The sequence below is a fragment of the Natator depressus genome, chromosome 9 (assembly GCF_965152275.1).
Source record: "Natator depressus isolate rNatDep1 chromosome 9, rNatDep2.hap1, whole genome shotgun sequence".
Classification (NCBI taxonomy): Eukaryota; Metazoa; Chordata; order Testudines; family Cheloniidae; genus Natator; species Natator depressus.
Genome location: NC_134242.1, coordinates 100,919,746 through 100,942,141, shown reverse-complemented (window position 1 = coordinate 100,942,141; position 22,396 = coordinate 100,919,746). Strand labels below are relative to the sequence as shown.

Sequence of the window (22,396 nt, the reverse complement as noted above, 5' to 3'; positions counted from 1 at the left end):
GGCAAGTCCCAGACCCTGCTCCCCAGCAGGAGCTGGCTGGCTAGCTTAAAACAGGTCACGGGCCATAGTTTGCCCATCCCTGGCCCAGACAGTACTTCTGTCAAGTTTGCAGATGATACCAAGCTTGGAGAGGTTGTAATTGCTTTGGAGGACAGGATTAGAATTCAAAATGATTTTGACAAACTAGAGAAATTTCTGAATTAAATAAGATGAAATTTAATAAGGACAAATGCAAAGTATTGCACTTAGGAAGGAATAATCAATTGCCCAAATACAAAATGGGAAATGATTCCCTAGGGAGGAGTATTGTAGAAAAGGCTATGGGTGTTTATAGTGGATCACAAAGTAAATGAGTCAACCCTATACTGTTGCATGAAAAGCAAATATCATTCTGGGATGTATTTGTAGGAATGTTGCAATCAAGACAAGCACTAAAGAAATAATTCTTCTGGCTCTGCTGCTGACTGGCTGTATGGCCTTTTGCTACAGTAACAGTCTTTGCTGAAAGAAAAGGAGTTCTTGTGGCACCTTAGAGACTAACAAATTTATTAGAGCATAAGCTTTCGTGAGCTACAGCTCACTTCATCGGATGCATTCAGTGGAAAATACAGTGGGGAGATTTATATACACAGAACATGAGACCCCTCCAATCCCTTCCTCTTCTTTTTGTCTCCATTTGCCAGATGGGGATATAATGTTTACCTGGATAGCACCAAGAATGTGCAAGAGGCTTTCCAGACAAATCAACACACAGTTCCTGCCCTGAGGAGCTTATGCTGTAAAATACTCAGCACTGTGACTATCCAACAAACTCTTACCTCAGAGCATGCTGGGAGAATTGCTGTTATAACTGTAAGCCCCTTTTATTTACTGCCAAGTGTAGGTTAGAGAGTAGAAGCTCGATCTGCTTTGAATTTTGCTTCTCAAATGATGGATCCAGATGGTGGCTTGTCCGTTTGGACAGAACCTCTCTTAGATTTTGGAGAAAGCTGATTATAACTTACATTCTGTGTTGTGGTTATTCTTGTGCCAGTCTAAGAAGCATTAATTACTGCATGAGACTGATATCATATGACAAATTACATGTACATTCATCTATTTTGGGGGATTTATCTTTCCAGCTAAAATGGGCTTCAGAACTTGATTTTGACTGTCTGTTTTGTAGTGCTTTGCCTGTATCCTGAGATGGAAAGCACTAGATCTCAGAACCCTTCACAGTCCCCCGGTAGGCAAGTGTCATGATTCCCCTTCTGCAAGCTGGGAAGCGGCAGGGAGACAGAGTGGAAATTTCTTGCCTGAGGTCACCCAGTGAGTCTGTGTCAGCGGGGAATTTTACCCTACATCCTCCGATTCTCAGTCCTGTGCTTTAGCCACTAGACAATACTTCCCTTCATGCTTCCTTAGTGGTAACACCTGACAGTTACATGCCTTCATCTTGACAGCTTTCTCCAGGTTTGAAACCTAAGAGGAAGTCCCATTGCTCTGCAGTTTGCTGTGCTCTGGGAGGGATGTGAAAGGCAGCCTGAACTCTGCTCTTTCTTATCCCCTTTTAGCTCTATTCTGGGCTTGAGGAGCTGTCAGGGATGACACCTGCCCCTTCTCAGCAGGCCCCTAGGGCAGTGTCTGTTCTTCACAAGGGCCATATTAACTTCAATGTGCAGCTCAAAACATCAAAAAGGGGAAATGAATAATGGAGTCATTATAAGGCGCCTTCCCCTTTCATTCTGTTGCTTGCCTGAGCCCAAGCATGTTGCAGGAATGAGAGAGATGCTTTTGTTTCCTGGGTGTGCCCCTCTCATTCCTTTTTACTAGAGCCTTGCCAGGTTGCCTAAGGACTTGTGCATGCATGTGTGTGTGAGCTGGGTCTCCTGAGTTTGGAGAGAGGCATGGCTGATGGGGGGAGGAAAAGGCCTGGGAGGGTTACCTGTTGCTGGGTAAGGAGAAGCATGGTTATCAGATTACTAGGGTAGGTGTGTGCGTCCCTCTTAAGGAAGATGGTGTGTGGTGGTGGCGGGAGCCGGATAAGAGGAAAGTGGCAAATGCAGCATTAAGGACCCCAGCACAATGGGCAGTGAGAGAGTTTGAACAAAGCCCTTGAAGAGAAGTGTCTATGGCCAAGTACCAGCCCTGGAGAGCAGAGAGCCTTGTATGGAACGCTAGTGCGTCTAGCATGTACCACTCAGAGGCCCCATCTCCCCAAGGGCTCTTCCTGTTCTGCCACCAGGTGGCAGTTTCAGCTTTCAGAGAAATTGCTGAAAGGGAATCTGTTCCCTAAGTTTCAGAGTAGTAGCCATGTTAGTCTGTATCTGCAAAAAGAAAAGGAGTACTTGTGGCACCTTAGAGACTAACAAATAAGTGTGTCTGTGGTTTTCTCTCTAATCCCTCCCTCCAGCTATGATGCCAGTTGGGTAGGCTGGGGCAACAGGAGTGTGGCAGATGGAGCCTCTGGAATGCCCCTGGTGCATGGTCCCTCCAGAATTAAAGAAATTTTCCAATTTCTTTAACTTTCTTGATCACACAGAAGGTGTCAGTAAACACCAAGCCAAGTGAGGAAGGTTCACTCGTATCCTGGGGAGTCTCAAACAGGCTGCAGCCATGGAACATTTTGCTCACAACTTGAGCCTGGGTTTGTTCATAGCAGGGCCTTCTAGGGTAACAATAAATAAATAAAATGGACTTTTGACTGCCTTTCAACTACTTTTTTGCACAGCCCACAAAGTGGTTTGATATGGTTGGCAACCAGAAAATGTTCAGACCTAGAAGTTCTGGCTGGCAGGTCAAGATGAGATGCATTTGCACAGTGACAGGAACAGTAGGCTCAAGGCTGAGGTGCATTACTAGAGCTGTGTGTATGTGGGAAACCCAGGGCTGGCATAGCTGTGGGGGCTGCAGGTCAGAATTGAGGCCCTTGGTGTGCAGAAAGCCTGCACAGTGCCTGCTGCTCTGCCTGGCTCCAGCCAGTGCGCTCCTCTAATTTTTATACAAAATTAACTTCCACATTTTTTTAACAGAAGAAAATATTCTGACAAGACCTGGCTGTGGGTACAGGGGCTTTCCAGGTGGCCCTGTTGGGATTGGGTTTAAGCAGCTTCCTTAACACAGGAGCTGTTGGCTGAGGGACACTCCTCCTGCAGGTGTCTGTGGAGGGGATTCCCTTCTCTCTGTGTGTATTTAGAGCAGGAAGCTATGAAACGCTGTGTGTATTTAGACTGCCTGTGCAAATTTGTTTTGAAGTTACAGAATCAGCCTCCTACTGGAGACAATTGTATTGATTACTGCCCCTGCTGGTAGCCCCAGTGGCTTATTCCTGCCCCAGGTGGTTCTTCAGTCTGCTGGGTAGAGCAGTTATATGGTTAATCCACTGAAAATAGGTGGGAGGAGTAAATTCCTTGTCCTCTGGGAAGGTGGCAGTTCCCTGTTGGAATGTGAGGAGTTGCTGTCAGCTATCCTTGGAGGTGCAAATCCTGGAATGCAGAAAATCATCCAACAGGCAGCTAGAGCTATTGAAGTGAAAGAGGAAACCTCAGCTGCCTGTGGCCTATACACATCTGCAACGGTCTGTGCTGCAGGGCCTGCTGGCAGTGGAGAACTGGGAGCTCAGGCTGCTAAAGGCAAAGGCTTGGTTGGGTTGATAGTCACTAAGCACCAGGCAGGTTCTGACTCCCCCCACATACTACATGTATGTGGCAACAGCCTGGCTGTGAGCAACACAGTCACAATGCTCCGACTTCAAGCTCCTGGCATTGGGGGCCAGCCCTTTGGGCCCCACTGGGAGGAGTCTGTCATATGGATTAATTTTCTCCTTGCCGTGCCTTTGCAGGTCCTGCACAATGATTTGCCTGCAGGTGGTTGCTGCCTTATTTTTCTTGCCAGCCCTTCTTCCCAGCACTGCCTCAGGTGACCCGATCCCTGCTCTCATTCCCTAGTCCACACTGCTGCTACCCAAGCCGCAGTTCTGGCTCAGCCAGGCCTGGAGCTGACAATGCACTGCGACGAGGCGTGTGCCCAGCGAGAGGCCAGCCTGGTCCCCCAGGATTTCCAGGACCACCTCTCCTCTGAGACTGTGTATGCCAATGGTACCCTCACACTTACCACAGTGGAGCTGGGCCCATTTGTGGGCAGCATGGAGAGGCAGAGGCACAGATGGGGGATTTTTCTCTCAGTGGGCACTGTTTTCTTCTGAACTTCCCCTTCTCTGCTGCAGTCAAAATCTCCACAGGGCGCACTGGTGTGTGGTCTCTGAGCACCACATGCTCACCGCTGCCCACTGCAGCCATGATGGCAAAGACTGTATCAAGGGGGCCACGAAAATCAAGGTGGGCTTCTTAACACGGGCCCAGAACACTGGGAGTGAGACTGAGCTGGGGAAGCTGGTGATGCACTGGGCGCGGGTGAAGTGCACACAGGTGCCCAAGGGCTGGATCTGGGGCTCTGATTCCATCAACACATGGATTATGCCCTGCTGGAGCTGTGCAGACCCCATCCGTGCCCCTACATGATGCTGATGGTGGTATTGGCAGTGGAGGACATGGCTGGGAAGAGGATCCATTTCTCTGGGTTTGACAGTGACTGGCCTGGCGAGCTGGTTTACCAATTCTGTGGTGTGGAGGATGAGACAGCCCACCTCAACTACCAGCACTATGATGCCAGGCCTGGTGCCTCTGGGGTCTACAGCAAGATGTGGGACCCCAAGCAGCACAAGTGGGAGAGGAAGGTCATTGGGATCTTCTCAGGTCACAAGTGGCTGGGGAGCAGCATGCCTGTAATGTGGCCATTCGCTTCACAGCCCCCAAGTTTGCTCAGATTTGTTACTGGATCAAAGGAGATTATACCAACTGTTAGAACGAGTGAGCTGGGGACTTAACCACCATCCACCCTAGAGACAGTGTTTGTGGGCTCCCTGCCACTGAGCCTGCCCTGTCCTTGGGGGTCTGCACAGGTGTGTGAGGAGGGTCAGGGACCCACTGCTGAATGGGGATGAGCCTGTGCTGTTTCCTAGCAAGGCAGCTACACTGCCAAGCCTCATCCTACTTGTGTCTCGGGAGGTCTGTAAGTCCCTTGGGATCAACTGGGGAAAGGCGTCCCTTGGTATCAACTGGGGAAAGGCACCCATGGCAGGATCAGGATCACAGTCACAACTTTCCCCCTCTCCTCCAGCCCCAGGCAACGTTCACTTAAGGGCAATTACAATCAAGCTTTTCCTTCCCATGCAGCTCAGCGTGGACAAAGGTGCACTTCTTTCTCTGCTTTCCCTGGGGCTGGTGGGTGTGTGGAGCCTGTGGCAATGTGCACACAGAGGCTGGGCTCTCTTTGTTCCCGTGGCATTCAGTCCATGGTGCTTGGCCAGGTCCTAGTTCCCCTGCATGAGCAGAGGAAGATGCACAGTCCCCGTTTCCAAAAGGGCTGGTGGGTAGTTTGAGACCCTGTGGCAGAAGTTAGTGTGATCTGTGTCCCCCAGCATCTTGGTTCTGCAAAAGCAGTCTGGCCCTTGGTCACTGAAAAGAGATCTCCTGCTTTCAATGTGTTACTTCTCAAGACTGTGAGGAGCAGTCTCCGTGTTTGCTTCTGAGCTGCATGGAATTTCTATTGGGTCCTGGTGAAAATTTCTGTTGGTGTGCTGGTGAAAGGGGCCTGAATGGCAGCCCTGGAGACTGACTCTTCTATGCACAGCGAGGAGCTCAGCTGGGGTGGGAATGAGGCCAGTCTCCATGGCTCATCCAGTCATTGCCCTCTGATGACACTATCAGTGAGGCCAGTTCTAATTGGTGTAGGATGGTGTGATGTAAACACCTGTTCACTAAGAACTGGACTGAGACCCACCTCCCCTCCACTCCCACCATTTTTTCCCCCACAGTAGGGCTCCCAAGTCTTTATCTACTGGTAGTGGCCCTTACTGTCAATGTAATGTTTGTGATGGATCTCTCTAGGCTAATATATATCTGAATAAATAAGTGAGAGTACGGATTTCTCCTTTGCATCATGCACGAAATGGGAAGGGAACTCATCTGTCTGGACTAGCAACCTGCCAGAGGTGCTGTTCCTACAGAGCAGGAACCGTCAGAAACTTCACTGCACAGTATGGTGCTGTTTCCTGAGATTATGCCACCAGAGGAGCTTGTCCTGGATGTTCAGGGACTCCGCTAATGAAGGTGCAGGGCTGCTGTGCTATAGGGGGGCCCTGAGACACTCCCATTCCTGACAACAGTGGGGAAGGGGGCTTGGGTGTAGCACCACTAGTGCTTATGGCGCTTTACAGAGAAACAAAGACAGTGTCTGCTCCCAGGAGCTTATAATTGAGGAACCCTGATGCTTCCAACACCTGCTCAGGCTGTTGTAGATTTCCAGATGCTCGCTCCTATCACATAGATGAGAGGTAGAAGAGACCTCATGGGTCACAGCCACTCCTCCATGGGTGAGTGGCAGCAGGTTAGAGAAGGGTTATTCCCTGTTGTACGTTTGATCCTGTGAAGTTCTACTCCTTGTCCTGGGAGACACTCCTACAGCCTGACAGCTGTGAGAGAGATTCTCCCTGACACTCTGCTTCTGTTTTCCTATAAGTGGCTGTGCCTCCCTAAACACTTCTTGGGTGATTATCCCTTAGTCATCAAGGCTGTTGGGTAACTCAGTGTAACCACAGCTTAGTTTGGATGCCTGGTCATGTCCTGCCACTGAATAGGACAGAGGCAGCCCCTGCTCCCTCTGAAGCTCAGAGGCCATGAGCTGCTCTAAAAATATGTGATCTAATGCAAAAGAAGAGACCATTGTGACACCTCATTATGCAGGGTCAAGCAATTGGTGCTTACATGACCTCAAACCAACTCACAGTCAAGGCTTGACTTATGTAGAGTGGCCGAGCAGAACTTGTTGCCGACAGCACTTACTGAGTTCCACCTTTGCGGTTCCTTGCTCCTGAGGGCAGACCCCAGTCACAAGTTAGAGCAACCTTGGCCATGCTCCTTCACAGGTCTCAAACTTGAGGAGCTTCGGGAACTCTTCACTAGGGTGATTCTCCTGTATCCAGCTAAACTGGCTTTTCGCACAGCAGTAGGCTTGCAGCTCCTGCTTCTTGGTCTGGCCTCAAGTGCACTCTGCGGGTTCACAATGATTCATATACTCTGTTACAAGACTTGGCACTGACTGCGATGGTAGGAAATGGGGAGACTTCCCAGCATTCGCTGATGTGGGGAACTGTGGGCTGACTCTTCATCTTATTACAAGCAGGTGACAAAGTTTACCAATGCTTTCCATCTGGTGACAAACCAGCTACTAGCACAGAGTGCAATGGGAAGACAAGTGAGGCCAGCACCAAAGGGAAGACCCAAACAGCAGCATGCAGGACTCATCTCCCCCACTGTGGTCAGATGAGAGCAGCTCTGACATGCCAACAGGATGTGTCCACCAGAAACCCTGCCACATACCCAACGGCAATGAAGCACAAACTGCAGTAGGTACAGGACTCAACATTTATTTAAAAAACCCAAAGACACAAACAAAACCATGGTGTAATAGTGAGGCTCTGCAACAGCCAGGTAACACCACAGGTACAGCAAGGACTAAGACACTGCAGGACTGACTAAGCTAAGGGCCAGGAGTGCAGACAAGCACTTGCAAGCGACCAGTAAGATCTTGCTTTGCTTCTCTAACTTATAGCAGCAACAATGCTTTAGAGCACCAGACAAGATTGTAAATTACATATCTTAAACTCCTGCCCCTACCGCAGAGCTGCACAAGCAGCCAGGAGGGCTTTGACGGCTGTTGTATTTCTCAGAAATCTGTGCTCTAAAGCAACCTCAGCTGTAATGACAACTGGAGGCAGAAGTCTGAGCGTGACATGCTGCACTTATTCTTAGTGAGAAATCCTGTAGAGTTGGCCGCTCTATTTTCTTGCTGCCCTGTATCAGGACAGAACAGCCATTCCAGCCCAGAAGATATAAGGAATGAACAAATGTTAAACAGCCAGTCTAAGGGGGACTGCCTTTTGCTGAAACTTGGCTTCCACTCCACATCCCCATCCAAAGGGCCAGGACAGGACTAGCTGCGGAGAGACACAGCCCCTCTATGTGCTAGGACAGATTAGGCAATTAGTAGATTATAGTCTGGTGATTGGTTTTCTGCATCTGAATGATCTTGCCAAAGCCACCTCTTCCCACATCATAGTCTGTCCGGTACTCGTCTCGCACCTGAGGCAAAGCAACAACATAGAAATTAGCATTCTGCACCTGCCTAGACACAGACATTCTAAGAATCAGCATCCTCTTCCCACTCCATTGGTGGTGGGTTACAAGCCCTTGCAACTCCCTGAAATATCTTGCCAAGGAACCATTATCAAGGTGACTAATGAGAAGATCTCACATTTCTAATGGTGGGATCATCTTTAGCCATAAAAAAGCAACAGGGAAGGGCAAAACACTGCTCGATTTTGCTTCGCAGTTCACCTTTATGAATCACCAAGGCTTGAGCCCAAAGCTGGAAATCTGGGCAGAAATGTGGGAAGGAATCTTACCTTCTGATTGGTGGGTAGTGTTTGATGATTAGACAAGCCTTACAACCATGTCATCCCCATTATTATCCTGTTTCTCACTCCCCACCTTGATTCCTGCACCCTTTTGAGAACACTAGGTTGAGAAGAGAGCAATGTTTCCTTTGGGCCATAGGAAGTTTGGAATCCAAACTTGCAAATGACATTAAGCACCACGCTCCAACTCTAGTGCTACTATATAATCAGTTCTTCAAACAACTTTGGATTAACTTCAGTTCATTATTGGGTCCGCCATGCACGTCCGTTTTTGTAATGGATCAGGCAAAGGTAGCACCACGCATCACCCAGCCCCAGGAAGCCAGGCTCAGTGCTGATGCTAGTACTCTCTTTACCTGTCCTCCAGTCTTTCCTCTCCCAAATTGTCGTCCCTCCTTAAACCCTGCATCCCAGTCAGTCCTGATGATCCGGTCATCCAGCCGGGTGCCATTGATAAACCTCATTGCATGCTCAGCATCTGCTCTTGTGTAATATCTGGAATTTGTTATAAGGAAGACTCCAAGTGTTAAGCTGGTGAACCCCAGCTGCTCATGAGCAAAGAGGAGGAGAATGGTATTCACAGCACAGTGGAGCCCGGCCTTCCAAGCCAATAGACACCAGTATTCTTGACAGAGCCAACGGCTCTATTTACAGCCATCTGATTCTAGCTCCCTCCTTGCACAGCAACATGCTACACCTTTGTACTGTAGTACCATTGCAGAGAAGGAAGTAGCGGGGCATCTCTCACATCAGAAAGAGATGAAGCAAGCAGGACAAGCCTGCCATCAGGTTGCTAATTGCATTTGTTTTGGGGTCAGGATCTTCTGAATGGTTTTGAGGATTTGAACCTGCACTGGTCCTGTTTCCAGCCTTGCTTATGTAACAGTTTAACAATCCTCTTTATTCTACACTAGAGTCTACAGGGTGAGTGGAAAGGGGAGAGGCCTAACCCAAGAGGCTCTGCAAGGATAGCTGCCTGTTAGACTGGGCCAGGAAAGTAGCCTGTGCCTAAGGAGAGCCAGGATCGTGAATTCTTCATTAAAGGTCGATTGCCAACAGCTTGTCTTGGCTGGCCCCTCCTTGACACTCTCTGCTGCGATTGCTGCTGCTAAAGAAACTGGGGTTGTAAAACTGATAGTTTACCTTGATTTTAACCAATAAAACATGGATGTATAAAGTACAAAAAAACCCACACGAGGCTATTGTACTAGCCCATGGGTCGGCAACCTATGGCATGCGTGCCAAAGACGGCACACAAGCCGATTTTTAATGGCATGCTGCTGCCTGCTGGGTCCCAGCCGCCCGCCCCGCTCAGCCCGCTGCCAAACCCAGGCTGGGACCCCGGCAGGCAGCAGCGTGCCATTAAAAATCCTGCCCGCCCTGGCCTGCTCTTCTCCGCCCTCGCCCCCAGCAGGGGAAGGGTGAAGAAGCTTGGTCCTGCCGGCTGCTGCTGCAGGGCAGGCGAGCTCCCCGCCTCTTCCCCCAGCATGCTGGGTTCCTGCCCCTCCTCCTCTCCCTGGATCAGCTGATGGCCCTTGCAAGGAAGGGGGAGAAGTGGAGCCGGGGAGGAGATAGAGAAGAGGTGGGAACGGGGTCTTGGAGAAGGGGGGGTGGAATCAGGGCATATCCCCTCCAGCCCCCTGCAGTGAGCCGCTCTGGGCAGGGGGCTGGGAGCACCCCCATGACCCCAGCCCCCTGCCCTGACCCCTGCACCCCCCCCACACTCCCAGCCCTCTGCCCTGACCCCTGAACGACCCCAGCCCTGACTCTTGCACCCCCACCCCTCGCACCAAACAGGAGCTCCTGCACTCCCCCCCCCCCATTCCCACCTGCACCCCTCGCACCAAATGGGAGCTGCCCAGGTAAGCACTCCACACCCAAACCTCCTGCCCCAACCCTGAGCCCCCTCCCTCATTCTAGCTCCTGGCCAGACCCTGCACCCTAACCCCCAGCCTGCTCCTTCACCCCCAGCCCTGTGCTCAGTGCACTCCCACCCTCAGCTCAGTGCAGAGAGAGAGGAAGAGAATGGGCTAGAACCAGGGAGAAGGCAGGTACCCACTCTATGTGCGCAGGGCTGAGATGCCAGACTGGCAGCGGGCTGAGAGTGGCCGGCAGCTGGGACCCTGGCTGGCAGGAGCCAGCGGATGGAACCCCAGACAGGCAGCGGGCTGAGTGGCAGCAGGCTGAGCTGCTCAGCCCACTGCCAGTCTGGGGTTCTGGCTGCCAGCCCGGGGTTCTGGCTGCCAGCCCCTTGCCAGCCGGGGTCCCGGCCACAGGCCCCGCTCAGCCTGCTGCCAGCCTAAGTGAATGGAACCCCAGGCTGGCAGTGGGCTGAGCGGGCCGGCGGCGCAAGATCAGCATTTTAATTTAAAATTAAGCTTCTTAAACATTTTGAAAACCTTGTTTACTTTACATACAACAATAGTTTAGTTATATAATATACAGACTTACAGAAACCTTCTAAAAAACATTAAAATGTATCACTGTCACACGAAACCTTACATTAAAGTGAATAAATGAAGACTCAGCACACCACTTCTGAAAGGTTGCCGACCCCTGTACTAGCCCATTCATCTACAGAATGAATGGGCTGAGGAAGGTACAGCTAGATGGTCTTAACACCTGGTGAAATTCTCTGGCCTCTGCTATGCAGAAGATCGGATTAGATAAGAACAATGATCCCTTCTGGCCTTAAAATCCATTTAATCAATTTAAGAGATGGAAATAAAGGGACCAAATGGTGTGGAATCCCTGTGACACACACAAAAAATACAAGAGGCTGTCCCATTGTTTTAATTTTCATTGCAAGCACCACAGCAATGTCTATGACTGAGGCAGTGTGGGAGAGAGAAAGTAGACCCTGTAAAGGGAAGGAAACTGTTTGGTACTGTGATGTTGAGAGTTCACAACTTTCATGCTTGCCAAACATATCACGCTGCATACCCAGCTCCTCCAGAAAGGCCAGGAACACTCTGTAACATGTTCAAGAGAGATGATAGGATGTCGTGATTCAATCAAAAGAGCACTGGGAGAAAAACCATTGCAACAGTAAATGAGAAAGGATACTCCACAAAGCAGAAGCCACAAGGGGTTTTCTTGACCTTGTCTAGCCCCATGACAATCCTCTTGACATCTCCGCATTTGGAGAAGAGCTCCTGGATCTGCTCCTCAGTGGTGTAAAAGGACAGGTTGCCCACATACAGCGTGGACGAGAACTTCAGGGCCTTCTCCTGTAGGTACCGGCTACCCTGAGAGCACAATGAAAAATAAGTGCAGCCTGAGTGACCTGGTCTTCAGTGGGTGCATGACCCACAGAGGCTGTGTGACCATTACACGTGCCCATTTGGGCACCCCCACCTTCAACTCCAGCTACTCCTACTCGGTGTTCTGGAGTGCCTGGGTTCAAGATGGCAAAATTGGCAATCACTGCACTGGGCGCAGGAATGTCCGGGCTGTGCCCCACGCACCGCTCCCTGTCCCAGAGACCCCTGCCTCCCTGAGGCACCTCCCGCCCCCGGTGCTGTACCTGCCCTGGGCTCCCCGCAGGCTCTATCTCTGCCCCCCTGCGCTGTGAACCCCCCGCCCCTCCCTCAGGCTCTGTCCCTGCCCCCCCCGCGCTGTGCACCCCCTGGGCTCCCCGCAGGCTCTGTCCCTGCCCCCCCACGCTGTGAACCCCCCGCCCCTCCCTCAGGCTCTGTCCCTGCCCCCCCGCCGGCGCTGTGCGCCCCCCGCCCCTCCCTCAGGCTCTGTCCCTGCCCCCCCGCCGGCGCTGTGCGCCCCCTGCCCCTCCCTCAGGCTCTGTCCCTGCCCCCCCGCGCTGTGCACCCCCTGGGCTCCCCGCAGGCTCTGTCCCTGCCCCCCCGGCGCCGTGCACCTCCGCCCCTCCCTCAGGCTCTGTCCCTGCCCCCCCGCCGGCGCTGTGCGCCCCCCGCCCCTCCCTCAGGCTCTGTCCCTGCCCCCCCGCCGGCGCTGTACGCCCCCTGCCCCTCCCTCAGGCTCTGTCCCTGCCCCCCCGCGCTGTGCACCCCCTGGGCTCCCCGCAGGCTCTGTCCCTGCCCCCCCGCCGGCGCTGTGCGCCCCCTGCCCCTCCCTGAGGCTCTGTCCCTGCCCCCCCGCCGGCGCTGTGCGCCCCCTGCCCCTCCCTGAGGCTCTGTCCCAGCCCCCACACCCGGCGCCGTGCACCCCCCGCCCCTCCCTCAGGCTCTGTCCCTGTCCCTGTCCCCCCGCGCCGTGCACCCCCCGCCCCTCCCTCAGGCTCTCTCCCCGCGCCCCTCGCTGGGCTCCCCGGGCGCTGTCCCGCCCCCCGAGGCCCGGGCACCGCTCGCCTCCGGCCGGCGCACCCGGAAGTGCTGGTCCCGGTACTGGCTGATCTCGCAGTAGGAGTCGCTGTTGAGGCCGCTCAGCGTGGCGCTCAGCACCCCCGACATCCCGGCCCCGGCTCCCCGGAACCTTCCAGAACCAGCGCGGGTCCGACTGCGGGGAGGGGGAAGGGCCGAGAAGCCCCATTGGCTTAGCGCCTGCCACTCATCGCGAGGAGGTCGGGCCTACAACCTCATTGGAGAGAGACACGGGGGCGGCCGTCCATCATGCCCTGGAAAGCCAATCAGAGCGCTGGGCTCGGCAGCTCCCGCCAATAAAGGAGAGGCGGGGCCTAGCGCCCCGCCCCGCCGTCTGTGGGAGCTGTAGTTCCCCGCCTGGCGTGCGGCCGGCCGCTGGACACTACAGCTCCCAGCGTTCCGCGCGCGCGGCCGGCCGGGCGGGAAACGGCGCCTGGCTGCGGCGGCGTGAGGCGAGTGCGGCCGCCTCGGCTCGCCCACGAGGCGCCTGGGCCGCGAGCGGCGACGGAGCCCGGGAGAGGCGCTCGCCGCGGGGGCTGCTGTGTTAGGACCGCAGCGCGGGGCTCTGGGCTGCTCGCCGTCAGGGAGCGCTGCCCGTGGGGCCCGTCCCCGGGCTGGGTGGTGGGGGGCAGTGGGGAGAAGCGCCGTGCCCCTGGGCGGGGGGGGTAGAGCGAGGGGTGGCCATGAGAAGGGCCGTGACCCTTGGGCTGGGGGCGGGGGGCAGAGCGAGGGGTGGCCATGAGAAGGGCCGTGACCCTTGGGCTGGGGGGAGGTAGAGCGAGGGGTGGCCATTGGAAGGGCCGTGACCCTTGGGCTGGGGGCGGGGGGTAGAGCGAGGGGTGGCCATGAGAAGGGCCGTGACCCTTGGGCTGGGGGCGGGGACAGAGCGAGGGGTGGCCGTGACCCTTGGGCTGGGGGCAGGAGTAGAGCGAGGGGCGGCCATGAGAAGGGCCGTGCCTCTGGGCAGGGGCGGGTAGAGCTAGGGGTGACCAGGAGAAGCACCACACATCCAGGCTGGGTGTGGGGGGGATGACAATAGGAGCTGCATCGTGCCCCTGGGCAGGGTGTCAAGGGACAGAGCTGAGTGGGGGGAGAGGCCAGGAGAAGCACCAGGGTGTGTTCCCAGGATGCTCTTTGTCTTCCCTTGGTGTTGTATGTCAGACATGCTGGCGGCAGGGGAGCAGTCTCGCTGTCCATGGTCAGCCCAGCTGTGTGCCAGGACAGTCACCTTCCCCCTGGGCTGGGACAAGCACTGTGGTACAATAAATGCGTTAATGTGATCCCTACCACCCCGTTGTTCCCTGACCTGGCTGAAGAGCTGCTGGCTAGACCCTTCTCCAGATTCCCTTTGGCTCCTGTTTTAAAGAAAGAGTGCACAATGGTCCATAAGTTACTTAAGTGTCCCTCTAAACGCAAGAACTAAGAACTACACAGAGCTTTGATTACTTGTGTAATATTTCATCTGTGGTCTGTGCATACCTGTCAGCCTGGTGAGTCCCAGATGTTACTCCTGGGGGGAATTCTGTGCCAAAAAATTAAAAGTTCTGTAACAACAACAAAAAATTGTGAACACAATATTTTCAAATTTTGCATATTTGATTTGTCAAAATAACACAATGTAATCACATCAGTTTCAATTATTTTTGGTAATTAATTTCAAAGTACCTGTCAACAAGTATGTCTGTAACAATACAGACAACAAAAAAGATTCAGGAAATGTTTTTTGACAAATGGATTCTTTATTAGCCATATTAATACAGAACTCTGAGTAAATAAATCATTTAAACTACAAGATAGAGCCATATTTCCCGCACCACTCAGCAGCAGTGCAAAGGTTTGGGGGAGTCAGGAGTAACAAAGGAGCTGAGAGAGAGAAGTAATTGCTGGGAAGGAGCCTGTGTGTGAACTTGTAGGGCTGTTGGGTATGGGTGGGAAAAGTATGGAAGATTTGGTGGGGGGGGGGCTGGGAGGGATTGTTAGGGAGCTTCCCCCAGGCAGACCCTGGCTGACCCCTAGCCTCTCCCATAAAGTCAGGCACATCTGTCCCTGCACCCCCATGTGTCCTTGCACCACCTGTCGATGTGTCCTTCCAGCCCCACTCAGACACCAACTCCCCCCATCCTCATGTGTCCCTGTACCCCCTCCGCCCATGTGGCCCTGCACCTCCACTCCACTCAGCCTCTGCCTTGGGCTGTCCTCCCCACTAGCCCTTATGAGACCCTGTTTATGACGCCCCCCACCCCCGGCAGGCCCATGCTGTTTGTCTCCCCATATTCCCCAGTATCTTGACCTGGCCTGACAGGCATTGTGAAGAAGGCAGGCTCTTTCTCTTCCCTAGCTGGTTGGGAGCTGCTGCTCTGTTCTGGTGCCATAGCACCCTCTGGTGGGCAAAAAGCAGAACTGCAGCAACTTTTCGGCAGAAGCTTTTTTCTGTGCAAAAAATTAAAAATATGGGTGGCTCATTAATTATGCATGTACAGTGGCGCAGAATTCCCGCAAGAGTAAGCTATGAGACAAGAATTAAAAATGGGAGAGTCAAAAATAGCCAATCAGAAATGTGGCAGGGCATTTAACATAAATCACAATTTCTGTAACTTTGTTCCTGAATTAGAATTTTTGCAGTAAATCACTTGTGGTAATGGAAGTGAGGAAATAGCAAGTAGATGTTTGGATAATGGTAAAAATGTGTCTAAAGGGATGCTGCTTCTATTGAAGTCAGTGGTAAAATACCCTTGACTTCAGTGGGAGTGAGATCAGGCTTATAATAAGAAATAGATGAGAGGTATAGGCCTGTGTAGTAGAAAAGTTGAATATATGGCTTTTAAAATAATTTTGTGTGTGTATGTTAAAGGACTTGATTCAACGCTTTAGAAATGAAGGGGGAATCTCACTTACTGGAAATTAAAGGTACAAATCAATAATCTTTGAAAAAACTAAACTTTTAGTCCATAATTGTGTAAATAATTCAGTGCTACACATGCATATTTTGTGTATCATGAGGGAGGCCACAGGGAATAAAAGCCTCATTCCCAGGTTTTTCTAATTATAGTCAGGAAAATCTGACTCTTCCTGATGATATGCTTTGTCTTGGAGCCTGAATGTCAGGGAAGGCTTGATTAGTAAGAGCTAGATGCACTGTGGAAGGACGGTGTTCTTAGGCAGCTAGGGAGAATAACATTTCTGGCCCTGAATAAATGCTTGAGATTAGTGTGGGCTGTAAAGGTTTTGTCTAGCCCCATGCCCAGTAAAGTGAGCACACAAGTACAGAGGAGAAACAGGGAAGGAAATATCAAGCATGCTGTCCAATTTGCAGTCCATAATAGCCACTTGATGACTATCTTCAGCCCAAGAAAAACAAATCACATTACATAACTTGCAAACAAAGAGTGTGTGATTAGGCTTGATGTGCTAGAAGAACTGTTCACAGTCAAAGAAATTTTGGAGACAGGCTGGATTTTTATTAGAAAAAATATAATAAATATATATAGTCAACTTTCTGTGACACCCCACAAAATGGCCTTACATGGTGCTGAAGAAGCCCTCCCCTTTCAGTTAGGACATTTCAACAAAACTTGTTTTGCTTTTTCCAGAAGTTGTTTTTGGTGACTTTATAGGTTACATTTATTATCTATTATAATATATTTTTTATTTATTATTTATTATTATTATTTATTAGTATTTAGTTGGGTAAAAACAAATATCTGTAGTGAATAAAAAATGTTCCTGCCCTGCATCTGACTGAAGGTTGTTCTCAGCAAGGCAGAGGTATCTTATTTTCCTTGTACTGTGCTTAGCTAATCAGTGCTCGAAAAGCAACTGGTTAGTGGATAAAATAACACTTGAATAATTACAGAACTAGAGACAAGGGAGACATTGAGAGGTTTTTGTTTCTCAAACCTGTACATGGAGAAGTTTTTACATTATGATGAACACCACATATTGAAAAGGGAGTGAGGGCCTTCCATTGATTGGAAACCCAGTAAAGTGATCTAATTCTCTCTATATTCAGTGACTGGTTAATACAGCCGCTAATTGAGTTTGTCAGTTTTCCTTTTAAACCAGGGGAGGAATTTAGAGACCCAGAATAGCAGTTTTATTTGTTTGTTTTTTTTAAATCATATGCTTCATAACAGATTGTATGGGAGTTTCAGGATTCTAGGTTCAGTCTATCATCAGAATTGTGACGTTCCTTTCAGCCTTCTTAATAAAAGCACTGGCTTTAACTCACTCACAGTAACTTTACTGTTACTGTAACATTGTACTGTTAGAGAGTGCCAAAGGGTAAAAGTCGTTTAGAATGGAAACAAAAGACACTGTCAGGAAAGAGATATTTTTTTAGCAAATTAAATGTTGGGCCAAAATTTGCTCTTGTTGCCTGGATTCAACTCCATGTAAGTTAACAGATTTAATTGGTGCAGCTCACCAGAATTTAGCCTCATTGCTTACGTAAAAACTTCCTTTACGTTTCAGAATTATTTCTTATGAGCTGTTTTATTTATCTTCCGTCAGGCTCTGCCTTCGCTGTGTGTATTTAGTAGACAGAAGGATATGGAGAAAATGTAAACTGATTGTTTTCTCTTGTTCAGACATTCAAAAATGATGTGCTGCTCTTAATCTTTGTGTGAAGTTCACTGCATTGCTGTCTTTTGTTTGTTTTTCTTTCAGTGCTGATTCAAGAGCTGGTGAAAAAAGACACCTCATCAAATGTAACTGAGATCATTGACAAACTGTTCAGTGAGATAGAATGTGTGGATACCGAGGCTGGGAATGAGATTCATGAGGTTCAGGTAGAAGGCTGGAAATAATTGCTGAGAACACTGGGTATTTAAAAACAATCTAATCTTGTGGCCGAGGTAAAGGTGAACAGCTCTGTGTTGGCCATGTAACACAATTTGAATGCCTATTGGCCAGTGCAGATAATGAGTGCACCTGGTTCTGACACTTCCTTAGAATATGTTCTATTCACATTTTTATAAAAGTATGGAGCATACAGTATAACATTTCTTTTTTGTATCTCCTTCAGCACATTTGAAGAAAGTCAGGATATTTCTGACACATTAATATAAAACATGAGGCATAGTAAAGTAATAACTTCTTAAATGTTCTCTAACAAAATATTCAGGGGCCATATTAGCAACTGGCAGGAGATGTTTATTATATAGTATGGTAGGGTTCCAGCAACTCCTCAGACCAGATTAATTTCCTTTCATTTGTAAAGAGAATGCCATATATTTAGTTCTAACATTACTGAAATATAACATTCCTTTGTAAATTTTCTTTATACTGAGCGGGCTGCAAACTGCACTGAGCATTATATTTTTGTTCTTGGGCAAGCTTATGCTTTTTTGTGTGTATTAAATAATAGAGACAAATCCCTTACCGAACTGTATGAGAGTAGACACAATGGATTGTAATTGCTTTTTAAAGAGATGAGTCTATTGTGTTAATGAGTATTTCAAGAGTCTTTAAAGTATGGATTATGTAAATGTGTTTTGAGGACTTTAAAAATGTATTGACAGGGCCTGCTACAATAGGGCATCATATAATATGTGAGTTTGGCCTAGCCCTCCCTGCCGATTTTCCCCCCTCTGCACCTTTGAGCCCGAGTGAACAGCAGAGAGCACAAATGTGTTTCCAAGTGAGGGCAGAGTAAGGTTAGCTTCAGCAGATACTACTGAGCTTGTTCAGAATCATGCATGCTCAATATATGGTACCAAGTCCATTTAAAACAAGTGACTTTTTGCTTGTTTTGGGGCAGTTGGTTTGGCACTTTTATGCAGTCACATCCCGCAGGTTTTTCTGCTTGTCTTGTGACTGCTTCTGCTTTTTTTTCTTTTTTTTAACTATGCTCCCCCCCTCCGTGGATGTTTTTTGACACAAACCCTGCCCAACATCATGGCATCCTGACACAAACCCTGCCCAGCATAATGACGCAACCCCCACCATCCACTTATATTTTCTGGCTTGTTTTTGGGTGGTATTCTGGCGAGTGCTTTGTGTATACAGGCATGGCTGTGCTTGTGTGCAGCTTACAAGGAACATTGTTGACATGTGAATGAGATATTATGAAAGTCCTGAGCGCATAACAACTGGGGCCTGTTACAGTGGAAATCTTTTGGAGGTTCAGCACCTTAGATCAGTAGTATACACATAAGGGGACGCGCAAGGGTCTTGACTGTTTCCAGCCTCAGTCCTGTTCCCCTTCTGAAAATGCTACTTTTGCCTTTTCAGTTTGGACTCACTCTTATGAGAGCAACCTATTGTTAATTAAACATTTACTTCAGAAATTTGATGTGAAACCAAATATTTCCTGCTATTGATTTGTATTGATTCATAGATGAATAACTTTTAAGGCTAGAAGGAACCATTCTGACCATTTACTCTGACCTCCTGCACAACAAATTGCATCCTGTGATTTCTGCATCAAGCCCATAACTTCTGGCTGAGCTAGAGAGTATATCTTTTAGAAAGACATCACTCTTGATTTTAAAGATATCAAGTGATGGAAAATATACCATGTCCCTTGGTATGTTGTTCCAATGGCTAATTACCCTCACTTAAAAATATGTGCCATATTTCCAGTCTGAATTTGTATAGGTTCAACTTCCAGCTGTTGGATCTTTTGCTAGAATAAAGAGCCCCTACTGTCAGAAGTCATCTCCCTGTGTCAGAATTTATTCACCATAATCAAGTCACCTCTTAACTTTCTTTTTTTATCAACTAAGTAGATTGAGCTACTTAGGTCTGTCACTGTGAGAAGATTTTTAGACCTGAAGCCATTCTTATAGCTTTTTTCTGAACCTGTTCCAATTTTTCAACATCTGTTGGGAACTTTGCATGTTTTGAATATCCTTATTAGACTTTGAAAGACATTAATAAGTCAGTTGTATCTTAATGGCAATGGATATGCTATTGCACAAGGTTTGTGTCTGTGAGATCATTTCATTCCAGATGGATGGAGTAAACCGGATCAAATGTTGACAAGTTCAGGAATGGGCTTGTTGTAAATGAGTGTAAGGATAATTGAGTAAAGTGATAGATGAAGTGGATCTGTTCAGGAAGATGCTTTAATGACACAAAACAAAGGATTTAAAATGTTTCTGAAATCTTGCATTTCACATACAGAATTCCCTACTGTGCACAATTTCAAAATATGGCTGAAGACACTGATGGCCAATGTGGGTATGTGTTGATGGGTGCTATTGCCATCAGTCTAATTAGATCTTTTCAATTTTCAGAGTAGCAGCCGTGTTAGTCTGTATCCACAAAAAGAAAAGGAGGACTTTTGGCACCTTAGAGACTAACAGATTTATTTGAGCATAAGCTTTCGTGAGCTACAGCTTGATGAAGAGAGCTGTAGCTCATGAAAGCTTATGCTCAAATAAATTTGTTAGTCTCTAAGGTGCCACAAGTCCTCCTTATCTTTTCAATTGCAAGTCATGTCATTCTTTGATTTACACAGACATATAGATATTTACCTATATATGGTTCTGTTACATCAAGAAGTTCAAATATGACCAAATCAAGACAAAAAGGCAAATTCTAATGAAATTTTTTCTATCCTCCTAGATTGAAGAAAGTGCAATAAGCCTATGGAATTGGGCTGTGACTAACCGGGTAGATTCAGTCATCAATGATGAACAAAGAGCTAAATGTATGTATGTGTTTTGTGTCCTAGATTAAAGTTCTTTTATATTGTAAAAGAAAAGCTCTTATGGTACTATTATTTTATTTAACATTTGTATGTAGTGCCATAGGGTTGTGTGTATCTTTGCAGATAAAATGAAGGCAGAGAGTACTTTGCAGCAGCTTTGTGTAACCAACTAAGGAAGGATCACTCCAGAGCAAGGATGATCCTCTGGTGACACGGTCAGTGTAGGAGCTGTGATTTTGCTCCCCTTTCCTGCTGCCTGTAGCAGTGAAAAGGGCTAAGACCGGAGAAAAGGAGCTATGTCTGGACTCCTCTGCGCTTCACTAATCCTTGGCTATGTTTTCAGTCCATACGTTTTTGGAAATAAACAGAACTGATATAAGTGTCTGGGCTGTGCGGGGCTGCACTGATAGAAGATGATATAGACCTCGTGAGCTCTGTGCAGCTCAAATGCTTGTATCTTTCACCAACAGAATTTGGTTTAATAAAAGATATTACCTCACCCACATTGTATCTCTAATAAACCAGTTTAGTTAAATTGGTACAAAACTGTGTGTAGACAAACCCTAAGGATTCTGCAGACCTAAGGTTGATCTAACCTGGTGCAAGGCAAGTGGCCCTGCACAATGGGAGCATCATGATTGGAGGAGTGCAAAAGTTAGCTTTAAAGCCACCTTTGTATCTGCACCTTGACCTGCTCTCTCTGCAAATCTGCAGGACCCCAGTATCTGGTCCATAGTTTTTGCTGTAAGGGGCTCACAGTCTAAGTTATGTACATAATGCAGGGAGAGATGATATTAGGCAAAGGGGAAGGAGGGAGGCTTACTAGTTCTAGGGCACAATGTCATCAGCTCTCATATCATAGTTAAAGGTGACCTGCAAAGGATATTTAAAAAAATTGGGGTTGTGTTCTTTTTTACTTTTTGATGTATGAAGAAGAACTGAAAGATTTGTTCTGTTAGCTTTTAACTTTTGAAATATAAAGAACGTCAATCTTGTCTTTCTTGGTTTTGCCAGAGGATATTTTGGTGTTCTTTGAATGATTGCACAAATGTATTCATTTTTGGTGTTTGTGCGCTCAGCACACGGCCTTCAGAAACTTTTTTGCTCAGCAATACCCATTGGGCAGCTCAAACTCAGTTCCTTCTTACTGCCCACAAGGGTCGTTGGAACTCTATTCTATATCAAAACAATTCTTCTCTTAGCCTTTTTGTACCATAGTGTGTGTGTGTATATATAGATAGTCTAGTTTTAAGTGTTGTTAGGATAGTTAGTAAATTTTAGTTCTGTTTGGGGGGAAAATGACTTTTTTTTGGACTTGTTTCCCCATTTGTGGTTTTTCTATTTCTAGTATGGAGGTGCAGTATGCCCTGATTACTGGGTTTCCAGGTGTATGCTTCTTCCTTCAGGCCTGTGCCAGTGAGCAACCCACACAATAGCTGCCTGAAGTGCTTGGGAGAGGCACACATGAACTACCGATTCCAGATTTGCAGGGAGTTCAAGCCTAACATAAAGAGGCTAGGCTGAAATTCTTGCTGATGGGGTGGCGCTCAGGCCACTGTCGGAGTTGTGCTGGTCTGACTTGGTGCTGAGTGCTGCGGCTTTAGTAAGAAGCTCACTTCCAGTTTTAGCAGAATCCTGGTATCATTCTCCCTCGCCTGTACTGAGGAAAAAGTACAAGGCTTCCAGACAGGCATCTGCCAAGAGAAGATCTCCACCAGCTTAGGCTGCTAAGAAATTTGAGAAGGAGTCGAGTAGAGTGCACCTGAGATCTAAGCACTCTTCCTCCAAATCTGTTTAAATCGTCACAGTTGGCCTCAGTGCTGCAAGGGGCACTGTTGAGCCTGGTGTTGGAAGAGGCAATGTCAACTTCTTTGGCACTGCAACAAGAGA

At 48.7% G+C, this 22,396-nt stretch overlaps 2 protein-coding genes and 1 pseudogene across 5 annotated transcripts in view; 2 read left to right on the top strand and 1 right to left on the bottom strand.

The window, feature by feature from the left end:
* The first annotated feature begins 3,830 nt into the window (after positions 1-3,830).
* On the top strand, positions 3,831-4,842 carry LOC141993243 (serine protease 23-like; annotated as a pseudogene).
* Positions 4,843-7,455: 2,613 nt separating this feature from the next.
* On the bottom strand, positions 7,456-13,014 carry LOC141993683 (nuclear cap-binding protein subunit 2). 4 transcript variants are annotated; one of them, XM_074963225.1, is made up of 4 exons: positions 12,856-13,014; positions 11,582-11,763; positions 8,872-9,010; positions 7,456-8,180 (listed from the first exon to the last, which is right to left on the bottom strand). In XM_074963225.1, exons 1-4 carry the CDS (start codon positions 12,940-12,942, stop codon positions 8,082-8,084), a joined length of 507 nt encoding a protein of 168 aa, XP_074819326.1. In that variant the 5' UTR covers positions 12,943-13,014; the 3' UTR covers positions 7,456-8,081. The 4 variants fall into 4 exon arrangements, with proteins under 4 accessions (XP_074819326.1, XP_074819328.1, XP_074819325.1 ...); XM_074963227.1 differs by having other exon boundaries at positions 11,582-11,758; positions 12,856-12,996; XM_074963224.1 differs by having other exon boundaries at positions 12,841-12,993.
* Positions 13,015-15,369: 2,355 nt separating this feature from the next.
* The window catches only part of TEX11 (testis expressed 11), a 134,340-nt gene continuing 127,313 nt past the window's right edge, over positions 15,370-22,396 (top strand). The window contains exons 1-3 of the mRNA XM_074962808.1: positions 15,370-15,759; positions 17,518-17,639; positions 20,422-20,506. Coding sequence (XP_074818909.1) covers positions 15,726-15,759; positions 17,518-17,639; positions 20,422-20,506 — 241 coding nt within the window. The 5' untranslated portion in view covers positions 15,370-15,725. The remainder of the gene's footprint in view (positions 15,760-17,517; positions 17,640-20,421; positions 20,507-22,396) is intronic.